Raw genomic sequence first — 18,199 nt, 5'->3', positions numbered from 1 at the left:
TTCTCTTCGTGCTGGTCACGGGACCCCGCCACCAGACCTTGAGTGGGGGTTGGGGAAGGGGGGCAGTGACACAGTCATCTGGGGCAGTAAAATGCTAAGAATGGCTGCCATTGTCAGCCAGGCCCTGGTCCCTGGAGGGCCCGACAAAACAGAGCTTTGCAAACAGTCGCTTTGCTCAATAAGGAGTCTCTTCTCTTCATGGAAGAGCCCGAGAGAGGGATGTATTTATATACGCCTGTCTCTACCCGCCCCACCACCACATACACATGCGCACGCACACACCAATACACGTGTTGCTTCCTTTATTTCCAGTGTGTTTTACAAGGTTTTCGGGAAGATGGCGTTGGCCTCACAATTCCTCACAAATCCCGGCCCTGCCTGTGTGGAGTTTGCATATTCTCCCCATGCCCTTGTGGGGCTTCTCTGGGTACTTCGGTTTCCGCCCACATCCCAAAAACATGCATTCATTGGAGACAGTAAATTGCCCCTAGGTGTGATTATGAGTGTGACTGTTGTTTGTCTCTATGTGCCTTGCGATTGGCTAGCAACCAGTTCAGGGTGTACCCCGCCTGCTGCCCTATGACAACCAGGAGCCAGCACTCCCATGATCATCGTGACGATAAGATGCTCAGAAAATGGATGGATTGATAGTTTTGCTTGTACCTGAGGTTGCCAATTAAGAGGCAAGATAGCAGAACCAATGATTTTAATGAAATCCCTGCAAAATAGTATCAGAAACATGGTTTCAGTAGCACTAAAAAGTGCTAAACAATTGTGAAAGGTTTCAAAGAAATTCTTGAAAATAAATGCACATTGTAGAGAAAAAAAACCCCAAATAAACACAAATACTGAGAAAACTATAATAGATAATAAATAAAATGCTAGACAAAAATATTGGATGGAAAATACATAAATGTTACAAAAAATACAAACAAAGTACCCCCCCCAAAAAAAAAAAAAATATACCCCAGAAATATTGGAATATTTTTTTTTTTTTAAAAAGTCCCCAAATTACCATGGGAAAAAAATGTTAGCAGAAATATTAATACTTTCAAGAAGTACACACACACACACACACATATATATATATATATATATCGTGAAAAATATAACCACAAAGATATTTGATGAAAAGATAATGCAAATGTAAAAAAATATTTACAAATCCCCCCCAAAAAATACACATTTAAATGGGCGAAGGAAGTCTCAAATAATGAGAAAATTAAAACAACAAAAATATTTGGAAAAAATAGATGAAAATTACAGAGCTATATGAAAAAGTCCACAGATGTATCAAATTAAAGAGACAGTACAAACCCAGAAATGATAAAAAGTCAATCCAAAATACGCAAATGTAAAAAATACAAAAAATATTAAATGAATTTAGAATAAAAAATATGAAAATACAAGAGAATACGGCACCAAAAAAATGCAATTGTACTTGAAGGAAAAGTTAAAAATACACAATTAGGACTACACAAATGTATAACAGTCACAAATTACAAGTACATTTGATGACAAATGTAAACTTTGGAACACAATACCAAAGCACTAGATACATAAATAGACAAAACAAAAACATACAGGGTGATTATACAAATCTTTAGAAAATACAAAAACAGAAGAAAATAAAATACAAAAATGTTGATTTATTTTGAGGTGTTGGTATCACAAGCTGTGTGGTCATGGCTCTCTCTTTTTTTTTAAACTTTAATTAATAAACAAGCAAAAATAACGGATCCCTGAGGCAAAAATGTGCATCTATTTCAGTCTCGCCCGCAGCTGCAAACTGTCAATTGCAGCAAAATGTTTTGATTAGTTGCACTTTTGCGCCTTTTGATTAGTTGCACTTTAACGCCTGCTCCAGACATGTGGAGCTGTGAGTCACATTCTGCAAAAGCCCCGCCTCTTCTGTGCTCCCATTGGCTCGCATCGTTACTCGGCTAGAGATAGAGATGGAGTCATAGACATGACCACACACGTTCTAAAAAGTGTATTCGTCTTGAAAGAGCTCTCATAATCCAGATTATTTCTGAATGTCCTGTAATGGAATCATATGACACTGTTGTCAGATGACTGAGGTTGTATCAAAGGCGCATTATGCGTGTGTGTGTGTGTGTGTATGTATGTGTGTTAAGACCAGCTCCACAACGTGATCTGCTGGAAGCTCAGTGGAACTCCCATCTTCACAAACCACTGTTCTTAAGATTGTTACAGTTCCCTGTGGGGACGCCCCCACCCTACCCCCACAACCTCCACAGAAGAAAAACAAGGAAAAAGTACATTATGTACGCTCATGTTTTATGCTCACGTGTTCCTCATTTATTGGATTTCCATTCTTTTAAATGGATAACGATGATTTGAGATGCGAATTCGGAGATCCGAGCATGATCATAGAAATAAGTGAACTCAAGGTACCACTATGCATACTAGGAAACCTGAAAAAAATATATAAAAATTAATGGGAAAATATTTTTAAATGTGTATGTATATATAAATATTAAATGCAAATATATAAGTAATTAAGACAATGTTGTAGGTAAATGGATGAACATGAACCAAGAAAACCAATATACAGGATGTTTACGTTCGGCGGAATTAGAGGGCTGCGAATCCAATTTATATCTTGAATTTTCCTTCGTAACGAGAGAATACTTTTCTGAGGAAGCGTTTTGTAACCTGAATTTTTCTTGACTAGAGATGTTCGTAAGTAGAGGTACCCCTGTAGCTGTTAATGGTTAAAAACAATAAAACTTTGCAAACTTCTTTGCGGAGGAACACGTTTCCTTTTTAATTTACCTACAGACCGCACCTGGTTATAAGACTTACCGAGTACATTTGTAAAAAAAAAAAAAAAAAAAAAAACCATTTGGTACATACAAAGGCCGCAGCTTTGTAAAAGTTGCAAGTGCCCAGATTGAAACCGACATTGATACACGAGATATTTACAAAGAACGACGGTACACAGAGAGTGTAACGCAAGTGCCGCCGTGCTTACGCTAATACTAAAGCTAGCGCCGCCGCACTAATACTTACGGTAGTCGCCGGTTTAAAAAAAAAAAAAAAAAAATACTGGTAAAAGTCACTGAGACACGGCAGTAACACGCTAGCGCAGCGCTAACAGGGCCAGACCGGTAAAAGTCACTTCCTCGGCACATATATTCCACCGGTCTCACTCTTACCTTTTCCGCTAGAGTGCCCCCTTGCGGCCGTTACAAAAAATGCACAAGTTAGCCACATCACCACACAAACTGCAGGGTTGAAAGCGTGTGAAAAAAGTTGCGGCTTATAGGCCGGAAATTACAATACTTCTAACTTTACCATGCTTTTGAAAGGCAAACAGAAGCCAAAGAAATGGAAAAACTAAACAATCCCGGTCTAATACCAACTCAGTCAAACATTGAAATGGTTTCTCCGTGTATCATGCCTCCTCCCGCACATTAAGGCTTCATCTGTGTTTAAGTGTCAAGGGCCTAAAGCTACCCTGCGTAGCAACATGTCACAAGATTAGGCGCTGTTTTCATTTTGTCCTTTTGCGAAGGAGGAGGGGGTCATATGTTCTCAAATGTCGACTACATCTCTTGGGTTGTCAAGGCAACACACCCGGTTTTGCTTTGCCACGTTTACATTGCTTGTTATTCATCCCATGATAGTTTCAGTCCTCCACATCTTTGTACACGAAGAGTTGTTGTAAAAAAAGAGGCACAGACATTTAAAAAAAAAAAAAAATACAAAAATATTTGGAAATTAAGTACAAAAGTGTTGGGGTAAACATACTAAACACACATACACTCACAATTAACTGAAGATGAATACAAAAAAAATATTAGGAACAAAGTCATGATAACGTTAAGTGTCCAGACGTCTATCTTAAATTCTTGCCGTAGAGGCGGCGATTAGTGAGTTATACTGCGTTGACACCGGATGTGAAGCAAACTTTTGCCTCTGCAGCTCTGGATTGTATTAGCCACGTAGCAACCATTTCCCAATATGAACCGCGGAAAACAAGGAGATTTTTTTTTTGTGTGTGCACACACAAGCACGCGCTGTCCATGGTTTTTACTTGCGATCATATCAACATCCTGTTTTGTTAATTTTATTTCGGTGACAAAAGTCTTTGGGCTGAAAAGTAAAAATGCACTTTTGGGCCTTTTTAGGTGTCTGAAGAGTCTGGACAGTACGAAACAAAATACAAAATATTACATGAAAAATGCACAGGTATGAGGAAAACATATCAAACAAGTCAATTTTCCTATCGGATTATCCACAAGGGTCGCGGGAGTGCCTGGAGCGTATCCCAGCTAACATTGGGTGATAGCCGAACGACACCCTGAACTGGTCGGCACTCAGTCGCAGGACACATATCAACACCATCACTGAGCAGGAATTGATCCCACGCTACGCGCACCAAAATCAGTCAGGCATGTGTACCACTACACCATCAGTGAATATTCAAAATAACACAACACAACAAAATAATACAAAATTATTACAAACTAGAACAAAAATACATGACTGTTTGAGGGTAAAAATACAGTAAATTGGCAAAAAAAATGTATGCAAGGAATAGAAAAATATTAGAAAAACATTTGAAAGATGATTCAAAACCATCTGGAAGAAAATGGGAAAATATACAAAAGAAAAATACTAGGAAAAATATAAAATTGCATAGAAAACATTCAAATAGCAAAAAATACTAAAAATAAATTGCACTTACATTAGGAAAATTTTGAAAAATGTAAATACCTGAGAGTATGTCATTAAATTGTAAAAAAAATTAAAACTTAGAGGAAAAATACACAAATAGAAAATCAAGCCAATGGAGAAATCTGAAATTGATAGAAAAGAAATAAAAGTATTCTGGAAAAAAAATCACTAATTTTAGAAAAGAAATACAAAAATATTTTTTTAAAAAGTATAATAACATTAGGAAAATTACATTTGAAAAAAATATATATTTAAAATATTAGACAAAGCAATATTAAATGAAGAATATTAAAAAACAAATAGCTGGAGCCTATCAAAAGAAAAATATACGTGTAGGGATGAAAACATGATTGCATTTCTTTTTTTTTTTTCCTGTGATATTCATTCCTCTTGCATTCCTTGGTAGTTTGGTTAGTTGGTTTGAGCAATGGTGGCTGGTGGTGGTGGTGGTGGGAGGGGCTACATTAAAGCCAAAAAGAGCAAGGTTATAAATAGATTTTTATTTTGAGGTTAAAATGTGCTTCCATTTTATAGGACAGAGAAGAGGGAGTGAGGCATGTGATGAATGGCGGATGTTGCCGCTCTGTGTGTGTGGAATATACACACATGTACACGCACAGAACACACGATCCACAGTGCTGGTGACCGGGAGGGTTACGGCACAGACCGCTGGAGGACAGCAGCAGCGGCGCTGCTCAGAGAAATTGTGGAATGGTCGTCCATAGAACGCCCCCCCCCCCCCTCTATTGCTCCCCCCCACCCCCTTCCCCCCACCCTTTAGAGCTTATGTAAACTAGCAGTGGAGCCAGGGCAAGCGAAGGCTATTTTTAGCAGCAGCAGCAGCAGTACTGCAGAGCAGAAACTGGCAGCGGGTCACGTGTGCGCAGCTGAATCAAAGGGAGTATCCCGGCAATGCGCTGTAAACAAAGGGAAGGTCGCTAGCAGAAGGTGAGACACAAAACCCCTCTGTTAGGTTAATATGTGTGTATCCCACCTCGCCCCCCTTCTCCCCAGTATTCCCACCATTTCCGCTCTACTCCTAAAGTCTATGATAGTAAATGAATCAGAAGTATAAGACTAACATCATACACATGCATTCTACATTGCATAAATTCAATCAAAAATATGAATGGGACCTCGCTACCCCTTTTTTTTCACGTGAATCCTCGAAATGATCGCCAAATATGATGACTTGAATTTGCCCAAAATGGCTGCTTCAAGTCAAAATGTCTGGCTCTCAGTTTAGTTCTAGCATTCAACCTGAATACAACCCACTAAACTGGAAAAATTTTTGTATTACAAAAATGGCCTTTTTTGTATTTTTAATCCATGTCTTTAAATTTATCAATACAAAGCCTTTAGTATCATTACAATACGATTAAAAATGGTGAAAATTCAGTACTTCTCTGTTCATTTTGTCTGCTACACTGATAACTTTGTTAAAAAAAAAAAAAAAATAGATCCACAAATCACTTGTAAGAGCGGAAATTCCAGGACTTCGATCTGCCAAAATTACTGTGATGGTTCTAACCGCATCATTCGGTACAAATGGAACATTATTGATAAGAAGAGCAGTGTGTGGGCAGTTGGTATCGGTCCGATAGGTCAGCAATCAATTGGTTTCTCGTGAATTTATGTTCAACAAAAACCACAGATGACCATCTATAAGTGATTTTTAAGACCGTTAAATGTGTAATCTACATATAACATGACCTATGAGTGAGCTGAATGGTAGTTTGTGTTAGCGCTAATGCTAATTGCACCTGCTAAACATTTCACATTTTGCAGTCTTAAATTCCATTCATTTTCTGAGCCGCTTATCCTCACAAGGAGCGGTGGAGCCGATCCCAGCTATCATCAGGCAGGAGGCGGGGTCCACCCTGAACTGCTTGCCAGCTAATCGCAGTTGTAAAATACAAGATATAGGACAGGTAGCTATTATTTAATTATTCAACCGTAATCAGTGAGAATCTATTCCAAAATAGTGATTCATTCATTGACAGAATAATAATGAACACTGATTTCAAGAAAGATGACCAGACCGCCTATTGAGTTCCTGTGCTAGCCTCTAAGTGTTAGCAGCGTCCAGGTGGCCGCACCCTCCCAGTTTTCCCACTCACCTTCCCTTAGTCAACTCAACTTTAACCTCATGCGGAATGCGGTCAGAGGAGGTCACAACGGGCTATTTATGGAAAGCTTTTATATCGTTTCAGTGACTGGTTTGTTTGCATAGATGGCTTGAACTGAGTGGGTGGAATTTTAGGGGCTGCTATCCTATGTCAACACTTGGGTTTCAGTTATAGATTAACACTCATCAAATTGAACGGCGAAAAATGTCCTTTTTTCCCCTTTAGTGGTGGGATTTTGACTGTCTCTTCCTTACGTGAGCACTAAATAAGACCTAAAAATGTTGTGGTTCCGATCACCAACATTTCAGAACTAGGGTAGATACTGTAGTTTTGTTTTTTTTTACAAAATATTTTTACATTGTCCAATTGCCCTTGTCCTGTTATTCACTCTCACATCAAATCAGCTAGTTTCATCCACTTGATCTCCTGGGATCAACAGAAAGCTACTTTTAATCGTCTGCATCCCGTCATAATGAAATATCAGACCAATATTTAGATGATTGTAAGCATTTAGCAGCTAATCCCCTGTTGTATCTTTTTCATCACTACAGCTACTTGTGACAGGCGACATAACTGTAGTTTACGTCACGGGGATCCATGTTAACTGGTCCACGGCAGGCAACATCCTCATCAATTATCCCCCCCACTTCAGTTGTCAACTCGTGTAACCCCCACCCCGAGTGTTGGATTTATCACATCTGACATGCCGTCTGTCCCAGTCAGTTGACGCAGGGGCACTGTGGTGTTTGGCCTCATCTGCGGCTCCCTTTCACACGGGGAAACACAACTCAAGTTATTAAGTAGTCTATTCTATGCGCCTTATAATGCGGTGCGCCTTATATATGAAAAAAAAAATTAAAATAGACCATTCATTGAAGGTGCACCTTATAATGCAGTGCGCCTTATAGTGCGGAAAATATGGTAAATTGGTTAAACAAAGCAAGTGCCTTATATTAAGCCTCTTGTGTCAATGGTGGCCCAATATTAAAAATACCATGTCAATTAAAAATGTTCACTTTTTTTTTTAGCTATAGTTTTAAGGTTTAAAATGAGTGAAGTTCAATCTGAACTTGCAAAAAAATGTATTTTGTACAAACACAAAAGTCAATGATTTACGACCAAATGAATCGAGAATGTATTATTAATTTGTTTGTGAAAACCCTGCGCTGAAATAGCTCGATACACACTAGCCATACAGCCATTTTTTTATGTTTATTTTGTTTCTGTGACAAAACACCTCTGATCTCATTTTCATTCTCTTGCTTTACACTGATCTGATCGTTAATTAGCATTTTATGGCTGTTCGTCTGATCGGCTTTGATGTCATAATTCTCTGATCCAATCATGCAGACCAGATTTACTCCATGTCGCCGTTGTGTACTGTATATTCGATTCCAAAATCCACTTTATTTTTAGCCTAGACATCTGTCTTTTGATGTTGTACAGTTAATAGCTGACCACCAATAAAGCTATTTAAAAAAAAAAAAAATCTTGGCTGTGTGGCACAGACGTGTAATGCCTGCATCAGACCACAAGACAAATTTGGTCTTTCATGGTTGTAGTATGTCAGACTACTGCAATAAAATCTTTATTTCCGATCCCACTGCATCCCTTTTTTTTTTTTTTTTTTTTTTTAACAATCACTAGGCTTCATCTTGTCAACTCAAATGTGACAAAATAAACACGTTATCATGAGGATGACAGCAATAATGGATCGCACCGTGTTTATAAGAACAAAATGGGGAAATACGTCAGTTGGTGGTCACAAGTGCTTGGGAGAGGACGTTTGTTTGAGGCTCCCTTGAAGTATATTTACATACTTTTAATATGATACCGCTTCCAAGCAGGAAACAAAATGTTTTGTAGTAATTTAGTACCCATTATTTCTGGTATGTGGAGCCAATGCACATATTTTACAATGTGTTCGATTGGCTGGCAACCAGTTCGGGGTGTACACCGCCTCCTGCCCGTTGACAGCTAGGCCAGGCTCCAGCGCTCCTGCAACCCTTGTGAGGATAAGAGGCTATGAAAATGGATGGATGGATGGATGATCAGACCCAAAAATCCTGATTTGAACAAAGCCTAGTTGCTAGCCAAAATAGTGGCAGCTGCTGAAGTAGGTAAACCATCTTCCATGTGGAGAATTCCTGGATGTTCGCTGATAATTTTTTTGGTCCCATGAGCCCATCCAGAACGTTGACTATTTTTCCATGATACGCCAGCTTTACTTTCAGGAAATTGTCCTTTACTATTCTTGTTGTAATATTGCATAACTGTCCACGGGTGTGAATGTGAATGTGAATGGTTGTGTATATATGTGCCTTATGATTGACTGGCGACCCGTCTGGGGTGCAGTACCTTGCTGTTCTCCAAACAGCTAGGATAGCCTCCTAGAAAATGGAAGTATAGAGTTTTAATGTGATTTCTACATTTACCTGGTATATATTGACCTAGGTCACATTGACTCATGTACATTTTTGGGATATCAAACAAATGGAGGGTTGATTGTTACAATACAGTACATTTCTCTTAGTTTCTGCTTGAACATGATCGGTCGGTCCTGCGAATGGCAGGATGCAATCGGCGCTGCCTGACGAGATAGAGGGAGATGAGTGGTATGGACCGACTGGGGTTGCCATGGGAACCTAGCTGCTAAAAACAGGCAGGGTCAGCGTGCTCCTCCTGCTGTGGCGGAGTGAGCAGAACTACACCTTCTGCAGGCCGCCATGTGCAATCGCACCCTTTGCTGAGAATCCTTACACTTGACCTCATCAAAGGAATCAAAACGGGAGATGTATGAACAGTGTCCTCCAAAAAGTATTGGAATTGCAAGGTCTACATATTTAGTTAGTTATTTATGTAATGGAGACATTTGGGATTGAGGTCAAAAGATGAATATGAGCTAAAAGTTCAGAATTACAGCTTTTATTTACTTCTACATGTGTTAAAAAAAAAACTCAAGACAGAACACCTTTTTGTATGAAGTCAACCACTTTTCAAGTGAGCAAAAATATTGGAGCAGGTATTATTAAATTAAGGTGAATAACATTTGTCGCTGCACTACAATCAGGTAGCTCGTAGTTCAGGGTATATGTACCCTGCTTTTCGCCTACAGTTGGCTGGGATAGGCTACAGCATACCTGCAGCCCTGCTGAGGGTGAGCGGTATTGAAAATGGATGTATATTTAATATTTGGTGGCATAACCCTGACTTGCAACAACTTGATCAAGCCTACGACCCATAGACTTCACCAGACAGTTGCATTCTTCATTTTAAATGCAGCATCTTTCAGTTCTTGTTTGTTTCCTTGGTTTTCTCCTTCAATCTTCTCTTCATGGGGGGGGGGTAAAATGCATGCTCTATTAGGTTAAGGTCTGGTGATTGACTGGATGAACATAAGGCATTCCCCCTTTTTTTCTACAATAAAGTCCTTTTATTGTGTTGGCAATGTGTTTTGGGAAAGTGTCTTGTTGCATGTTGAAGCTTCTCCCGATTAGTTTGGATGCGTTTCTCTGTAAATTGGCAGACAAAATAGTTTTGTAGACTTCAGAATTTGGTCTGCTGCTACCATCATGAATTTGTGTGCCCATTCCAGAAACAGCCATGGAACCTCAAGCCATGACACTAACTTCGATCATGCTTCACAGATGAGCTTGTATCTTTTGGACCCTAAGCAGATCCTTTCTTTCTCCATCCCTAGGTGTTTCCATCACATTTGTGGGTCATCTCTGTGCTTCTTTGCAAAATCCAGTTGCCATTCTGAGCCTTTTTGCTGATGATTGTTTGCATCTTGTGGTATGGTCTGCATATTCCTCTTGTCAAAGTCTTCCTTGAACTGCGGATTGTGATACCTCTCCCCCTGCCCTGTGAAGGTCAGCAGTTACGACACTGACTTGTCTTTGAGTGTTTCTCTCACGTTTGTCACCAACTGCTGTTGATACCCACTGGCCGGCCTGTTCCATGTCTGTTGCTCAGTACAACACGAGTGAATTTTCTTTGCAGCACATTCCAAATGAGTGTATTGGCTATGCCCAAAGTTTGTGCAATAGCTCTGATCGATTTTTTTTCACCCCTTCTTTCAGCTTCAAAATAGTTTGCTTTTGTCCTATACACAGCTCTTTGGGCTTTGTTTCCTTGAAACCAAATGCAGTATTCAACGCCCAATATTTTCCTCCGCCATACATGTAAAATAAAGGAATTCACCATGCCGTCCCAATACTTTTGGAGGGGACTCTAAGTATCGTAAAATGGAGTTTATAATAAGCACACGGAGATGCGCAGATGTGATTCAGAGACTGGTTGCAAAATGATTAGATTAACTTCTGCCTCGTCATAAATTTAACCGACGGGGTCGTGTGACAGCGAGAGATCTTTGTGTCAAAGATCCAACAAACGGTGGCGCAACTCTCTGATACATTTTTGGAGTGTCAAAAATTCAAGAAATCCTCACACAGCATTCAGATTAATTGCTTGTGCCAGAAATTATTAATCGTGTGACCACACCAACCCATGTATGAATTTCTGGTGTGTCAGAAATGCAGCGGCTGGTTGCCAACGATCGGATGATTTCTGATGTTTCAGAAATTCAACCACTGGGTCCTGTAACAGATTAATTTCTGGCACGATATCTGTGTATTTTCTTTTATTTATTTTTTTTTCAGACAATCAGCCTTCAAAACTTATGTTACAAATTATTTTGCTCTTAGCGTGAGCATTCTGATTCCACGGGCAGCAGTACCAGCTGTGGTGTTAATCACTTCTTCTTATCGACTTTAGATTTGGGCTGCGGCTGGAGAGAGGAAAAATATCATTTTTGACGGGTAACCGATCAACGTCCCGACAAAACCGCTAGTCTGACGTCGAGGCTGCCGATTTAAAACTCTTGCTCGATAATTTGAGTCGCACTATTTTTATCCGCTTTTATATTTCAGGTGCAGCTGTGATCGAAAGGGGGCGCATTGATTCTTATATTTTTATTTTATTTTTTTAAAAAAGTTTTAGTCTGCACAAGTCTGTTTGGCTCTATTTTAAGCAGGACATTGAACAGCGGGACGCTACGAGCATGTACTACCTCTCGGCGTGGCCACGAGGAAGGCCAAAAGGTGGCCTTGACATATAACAGTCGTTTTTTGTTTACACCAGATTTGGTTTGACTTTCTTGAGTGTCTCTGTTCCGCTGATCCTATATTTAGGACGGGTCCGCCGAGCCGTTGATGGATCGGTCTCGTTTGGCGATCCATCTCGTCAGTACCGCGTTCTTGTTCCTGTTTGGACGGACGACCTGATGGTCGTTCTGCCGGCTGACCAACAAAACAGTGTGATGTCTGCAGAAGAGATTTTGTTGAGTTTCCTGTAGTTTACATTCATTTATATGTAATGTTGCATATTTGCGTATTTATTTGTCTATATGCCTCTGGCTAACATATTTATGCCACATTCAGTGGTCTGAGCTTTTGCTGTGGTTTTGTTTTACCAGAGTTTTTCTTTTTTTTTTTTTTTTTTTTTTTTTAATTCACTGAATTTGATTGCTTTTGAGACACAAATCATATGTACATCGGTATATTTTATTAATGACTCATTCATTTACGATGTCTATTTAACGTGTATCCTGTTCCATTTTCATTTGTATTCAAGCAACACAATTTTTTTTTTTTTTTTTTTTTTTTTTGTGGTGGTCTTGAAAAAAATACAAAACTGGAATCAGTTTATCCTCAAATGAAATCGGCCCTTCTCCCTAATGTTTTCCATTTCCTTATGCTGCCAAAACTTGTGACTTTGGAACAAAGAAAAAAAAAAAATCACAATGTTCCTTCTAAGGTCAGCCATTGCTACTGTGGCCCAAATGGAGACTTTGCAATTTGTAAATAGGTGAATTTGTGAATATACAGGGGTCCACAAAATGTATTGATCCTTAATCATAAAGGTTTAATCTCTGGTTGTTGACAAGGAGGAAGAGCTCTTCCCGTCTGCGTGGCAATGCTGCTAGCGTGCAGGCCCTCGCCAGCGGGTCGGAGACTAAAGTGAAAAAGTCCATTATGCTGCCGGCCCAGGCGGCTCAAAATATGGAAACTATTGATCTGGCCTCTGCGCTGCTAATTAAAGATGCTGTGCTATTTGTAAAAAGTCAAGCCAATTATCAAATGAACACATGAGTGTCGGGGTTGTGGGGTTTGTTTGTAGTAGTCCTCACTTACAGCATTTATCGGGTACAATTGCTCCATTTTGCCGTGATACTACACGCAGGGCACCAAATTGCTACGGACGGCAACAGGTGACCCCTGCACGGGGCCCGGGGCCCGAGATGTCCCCATTTAGGTTTTGCCATCTCTCATGACCTGTATTCATTACAGGAAGAAGAATAGAACACACAGGGACTCGGCTGTCTTGTCTAGGTTAGGGTTAGGGTTACACACACAAGCAAATACAAAATGTCAAATAGTGTAATGAAAACTTAAGTGGATATTTAACGACTAACTATACAGTGAAAACTCGTATAATGAGCATTATGGCACTAATGTTGGAAGACCCAGCCTTGATCCAGGTGGTTGTTTCCAAAAAATTCGCAGTACATTGCCCCCCCCATACATACAGTGCAGTCGTCTCGTCTCATGGTCCAGAAGGTTTCGCATGTTCCTGCATGACTCCAAAGGTTTCCATGCCCTGTTTATTAATAACCAAGCTACCGTAATTTCCAGGCTACAGAGCGCACCTGATTATAAGCCTCACCCAGTACATTTCTAAAGGAAATACCATTATGTACATACATAAGCCGCACCTGCGTAAAAGCCGCAAGTGCCCACATTGAAACACGAGATATTTACAAAAAGATGGTGCACAGAGAGAGTTTTAGTACGTTAGCTTAATATAGCAAAAAAAAAATGGTAGCATGAATTAGGCTGGTTTAAAAAAAAAAAAAAAAAAAACTGCTGCGACAGCTACACAGTAGCCACACGGTAGGACAGCACTAACAGGGCTGGTTTTATAAAAAACAAAAAACATACCTAAATCACTGAGAACAGCAGTAACACAGCAGCAACGCGCTAGCGCGGTGCTAACAGGGCGAGGTAAAAAAAAAATAAAAAAAAACATACTGGCAAAAATCACTAAGACATGGCAGTAACACAGCAGCAACAGGCTAGCGCAGCGCTAACAGGGTCGGTTAAAAAAAAAGAGAGAAAAAACATGCCGGTAAAAGTCACTTCCTCGGCACATGTATTCCACCGGTCTCGGTCTAACCTTTTTTTTTTTTTTTTTTTTTTTTTTTTTTTTTTTGTTTTTGCTCGAGTGCCCCCTTTCGGCCGTTAGAGAAAAAAAAGGCACAAATTAGCCGCAGATCTGAAACCGCGTGGAAAAAAAGTCGCGTCTTATAGGCCGGAAATTACGGTGATAATACATATCACAACAGATAATTATTACGATTATGTGCGACCATGGATGTAAAAACATGTAGAAACAGTGCAACTCGTGGAGGCTTATTGCAAAGTGTGCAAAAACGTGCAGGAATCTATAAAATTGTCCGAAAAAAGGGTTTTACTCCAGAAAGTTCTTTATAAACGGCCACACAAGCTTTGGGTGTGTAGATGATGCCTAATGTGCTTTTGAAGCTCTTATACTCACAGGTCCCTCTCAAGATGAGGCAGCATCACCCCCCCCTCCCCCTGCCCCGCCCCCAAATACCATTTTATAATGATTTGCCCGTTCAATTCAGAAAGCTTTAGTTTCCAATATCGGTTTGTTTTGCAGAGAGTATCAGCAAGTCACAAGTTTAGTCTCCGAAAGCTGCTGGATTGAATTTGCGTTCTCCATGTTTTTCCCTCATGGTCAATTTTATGTTCATTGCTCAAGGGTTGCCAGATCTAATGATTTGTGTGTACTGGCAGAGAATAAGATGACAAAAAATAGTCTATCCTGAAGCATTGCAATAAAACTTTGAGCTGTTTGATGTGTACAATATTATTGCATGTGATCTATCCATTAGGTTTGGAGTATCGGGCCTTCCGCAGCAACTTGAGAGTTAAAGTGCCCTCTAGTAATTTTATTTATCACTTCTGTTTGCCCCGGCGTGAAAAATCACGGCGCCAATGCGAAATAATAATACATCAAGGCTGCGAACACATGAGCAGCACGGTCGCGATGACGATCGGATTGCACGAGGCCCAGCAGCGGAAGTTAAGGAGGTCTACACATGCCCACCCTGATGACTAGACTGGGAATGTCGCTCACAAAATAATCAATCGCTACTTCTCTCTCTTTTTTTTTTTTTTTTCCTCTGATCCATGACCTGCATTCCCCCACTACCCCTCGCTTGCACTGTTTGTCTCAGTCTATTACCGGTGTCACATGACAGTCACTAAGCGCTCAGTAATTATAACGTTGTTCAATTGTGAAGGGAAAAGGCTGCCGAAAATACTTTCATGCTGCTGCATGAGTTATAGCAACCACAACAATACAAGAACGTTCCAAAACGCATTCCAACCCACCCAAGTTGAATGATCCTTTAAGTTAAATTATATTAACACAAATATTGAATCAAAACAACTCTGTTATTGATTCAAATGTATTAATTTTGTTTTTGTTAGCAATTTATTTTAATGTTCATAATTTATTTAAAATGATACAAATATTGAGTTTAAAATTTACTTATTTTAGTGATATATAATTCTGACATTAAAATTCCATACTTATAAATAAATAAATAAAAATCTTATTTCACTGAAATAAAAACAATTACAAAACTTTTTTTCAAAATAATTTATAAATAATTGTATGTGTTAAAAACAATACAAATATATTTTATAGTGGTAGGAAAAGCACAATATGTAATTATATAATGTATATATTTAGAAAACCAAATAAAGCAAATATCAACCAATAATTCTCATGCGCTGTGACAAGTTGTATTATTAGTGTTGTATGGCCTCAGTCAAGTGTGTGTTCGCGCATGTGCGTGTGTGTCCTGAGCTGGGGCCTTGATGCTACCACCGATGCTATCATCCTGCACATGCTGTCTGCCTTATGTAATCACTCCACCAAAAATAGCCTCAACTGCGCAGCCCTGCCCTCTTGTGGACACAAAATGCTTCTGTACCTCCTCTCTTCCCTGACAGACTGCTTGGAGCCTCAGATGCATGAGGGGGGGGGGGGGCTCTTGCAACGTAGTAGTTCTGCTCAGCAAAATAAGTTGGCAGTATTGACTGTATTGAAAGGACGGCATCAGGGATGCTAAATTGAAGTCTCAGTTTGACAGATTATTTTTAATATTTATGAACTCTTTCAACTTAGACTCAATTGTTTGTCTACAAAAACTTGTACATTAGGCTCTCTGGAGATCTTAATTGTGATGGATGTTTACAAATACACGTTAGATTCGCTAAAAATTGTCTTATGTTTACATTAAACATGCTGGTCTACTACGGTAGTCTTGTTGCCGTTAGTGACTTAGATGTTCCCAGAAACTATGTTGCATTGAAGACATTGTCATTGAACCTTGGCTCGTGGATGACAAAAATCTTTCAAGCAAAATTGTCTTTGAAGTTGAGAAAAAATATGTTGAAGGCTTTAGGTGTTTATAGACTTTACGCCCATTTTATCGGCCTCATCTGAATTTATTTATTTTTTGCTGTTCGGTTTTGTAATAATTCGCCGATCCAATCAATGATTTTTCTGATCAGTTCTGAGAAAGACATTTACCGTTGTGCACAGTATTTCTGAATCTAAAAACAGCATTAATTGGAGACTCTTAAATTGCCCCTAGGTGTGATTGTGAGTGCGACTGTTTGTCTCCACGTGCCCTGCGATTGACTGACGACCAGTTCTGGGTGTACCCCGCCTCATGCCCATTGACAGCTGGGATAGGCTCCAGCACTCCCACGACCCGCATGAGGATAAGCGTTTGAAAAAATGGATGAGTAGATGATGTAGTACTATAAATATTTGACAGTCACCATAACGTTAAATTACTTCTTTACAGCAACTTGTGACGATAGTAAATTTTCTTGGATATGTACAAATTCTTGTAAGATCACGTTAAGGTTTGTTGAAGTAACTTTTCCTTGATGTTTATTAAAACATGCACGCTTACGTCATGGATAAATGTGTGCGTTGTCTTTGTGTTTGTGCAGTTTCCTTGACAGAATCGACTCGGTAAGACAAAGCGACTACACGCCAACAGACCAGGTAAGCCCTCCGGACAAGTCTCAAACTCGCCACTCTAACCGATGGCACGCGGCATCGTTTCTTCTCGCCGCAGTGCCACCTTTAATCGCGGCATGTTTTTTTCAGGACCTGCTACGCTGCCGAGTGCTAACTTCAGGGATTTTCGAGACGAGATTCCAAGTAGACAAAGTCAACTTTCAGTAAGTCGCACTGGTGTCATGTGTGGTATTAAATGCATTTATGGAATGAAAATAGTAACACAGTAATGAGTAAGTCCTATATGTATTAAATATAAGATCCTAAAGGTCAACACAACGGACAATAAATAACAGCTGAAGGACAATATAAATAGATTTTTGAAATAACAAGAATATCTATCCAACACTTTTTCCAGGTTCTAAATTTCCATCTTTTGCTTTTTGCAATCAAAATACTAAAATGTAAGATGGTGCAGGCCAAATTGAAAAGATGAATAAGAAGAAATACATACTGATTCCAGTTATTCCTCAAAATGTTTAAAAAAATTCACATTAAAATGAATGAGACAGTTAATAATTACATAATAAGACCTTTAAATATTTAGATATATTGTAATGAAAAATACATTTACTCAATGCATATAATACAAACAAATTAAAAATATTGAACCATTTAATTATTTCTAAATTTAAGTGTTTAAAAAAACTATTACAATTTCAAGGCCAAGAGGGCTGAAATTAATAATAAATAAAGTACAGTATTTACATTGTTTTAACTATTCTAATAAGATATTTTAAAATAATTGTTTATATAGTTATATTTATACATTTTATATTGATATAACAATATAATCATATTAATAAAGTGATAATACAATTAAATATGATCATAATCCTGAATTCAATAAAGTTAACACATTTATTAAAAAATGTGTTGAAAATATTTGAAGATCAAATGGCAAAATGTAAAATAACTAAAAATATTTAAAACATCACTATTGTAAGAGTAATAAGATATATTGGTAATGCGAGAATTTATTAAGAATTTAATAAGATAATTTTTACTCAAATATAATTCCAAATGTAAAACAATTACTGAAGCAATCAATATTGATTTTTTTTTTCTAACCTAAATTGCATTATTTCATTTGAGTTTGTAAAGATAAAAGTGATATCATTCCCAAAATAAAAAAAAAGTACAATGTCATGCTAGAATGTGGCTGACATAAA

At 38.7% G+C, this 18,199-nt stretch overlaps 1 protein-coding gene across 3 annotated transcripts in view; it reads left to right on the top strand.

The window, feature by feature from the left end:
• LOC133510522 (guanine nucleotide-binding protein G(olf) subunit alpha) overlaps window positions 1-18,199 on the top strand; it is a 61,798-nt gene that overhangs the window by 39,227 nt on the left and 4,372 nt on the right. For all 3 annotated transcript variants that reach the window (XM_061838531.1, XM_061838530.1, XM_061838532.1), the window contains exons 6-7: window positions 16,958-17,012; window positions 17,118-17,191. In XM_061838531.1, coding sequence (XP_061694515.1) covers window positions 16,958-17,012; window positions 17,118-17,191 — 129 coding nt within the window. The remainder of the gene's footprint in view (window positions 1-16,957; window positions 17,013-17,117; window positions 17,192-18,199) is intronic.

The sequence above is a fragment of the Syngnathoides biaculeatus genome, chromosome 13 (genome assembly GCF_019802595.1).
Source record: "Syngnathoides biaculeatus isolate LvHL_M chromosome 13, ASM1980259v1, whole genome shotgun sequence".
NCBI classification, from domain to species: Eukaryota; Metazoa; Chordata; class Actinopteri; order Syngnathiformes; family Syngnathidae; genus Syngnathoides; species Syngnathoides biaculeatus.
The sequence above is the reverse complement of the archived record's forward strand: the minus strand, read 5'-3'. Positions and strand labels throughout refer to the sequence as shown.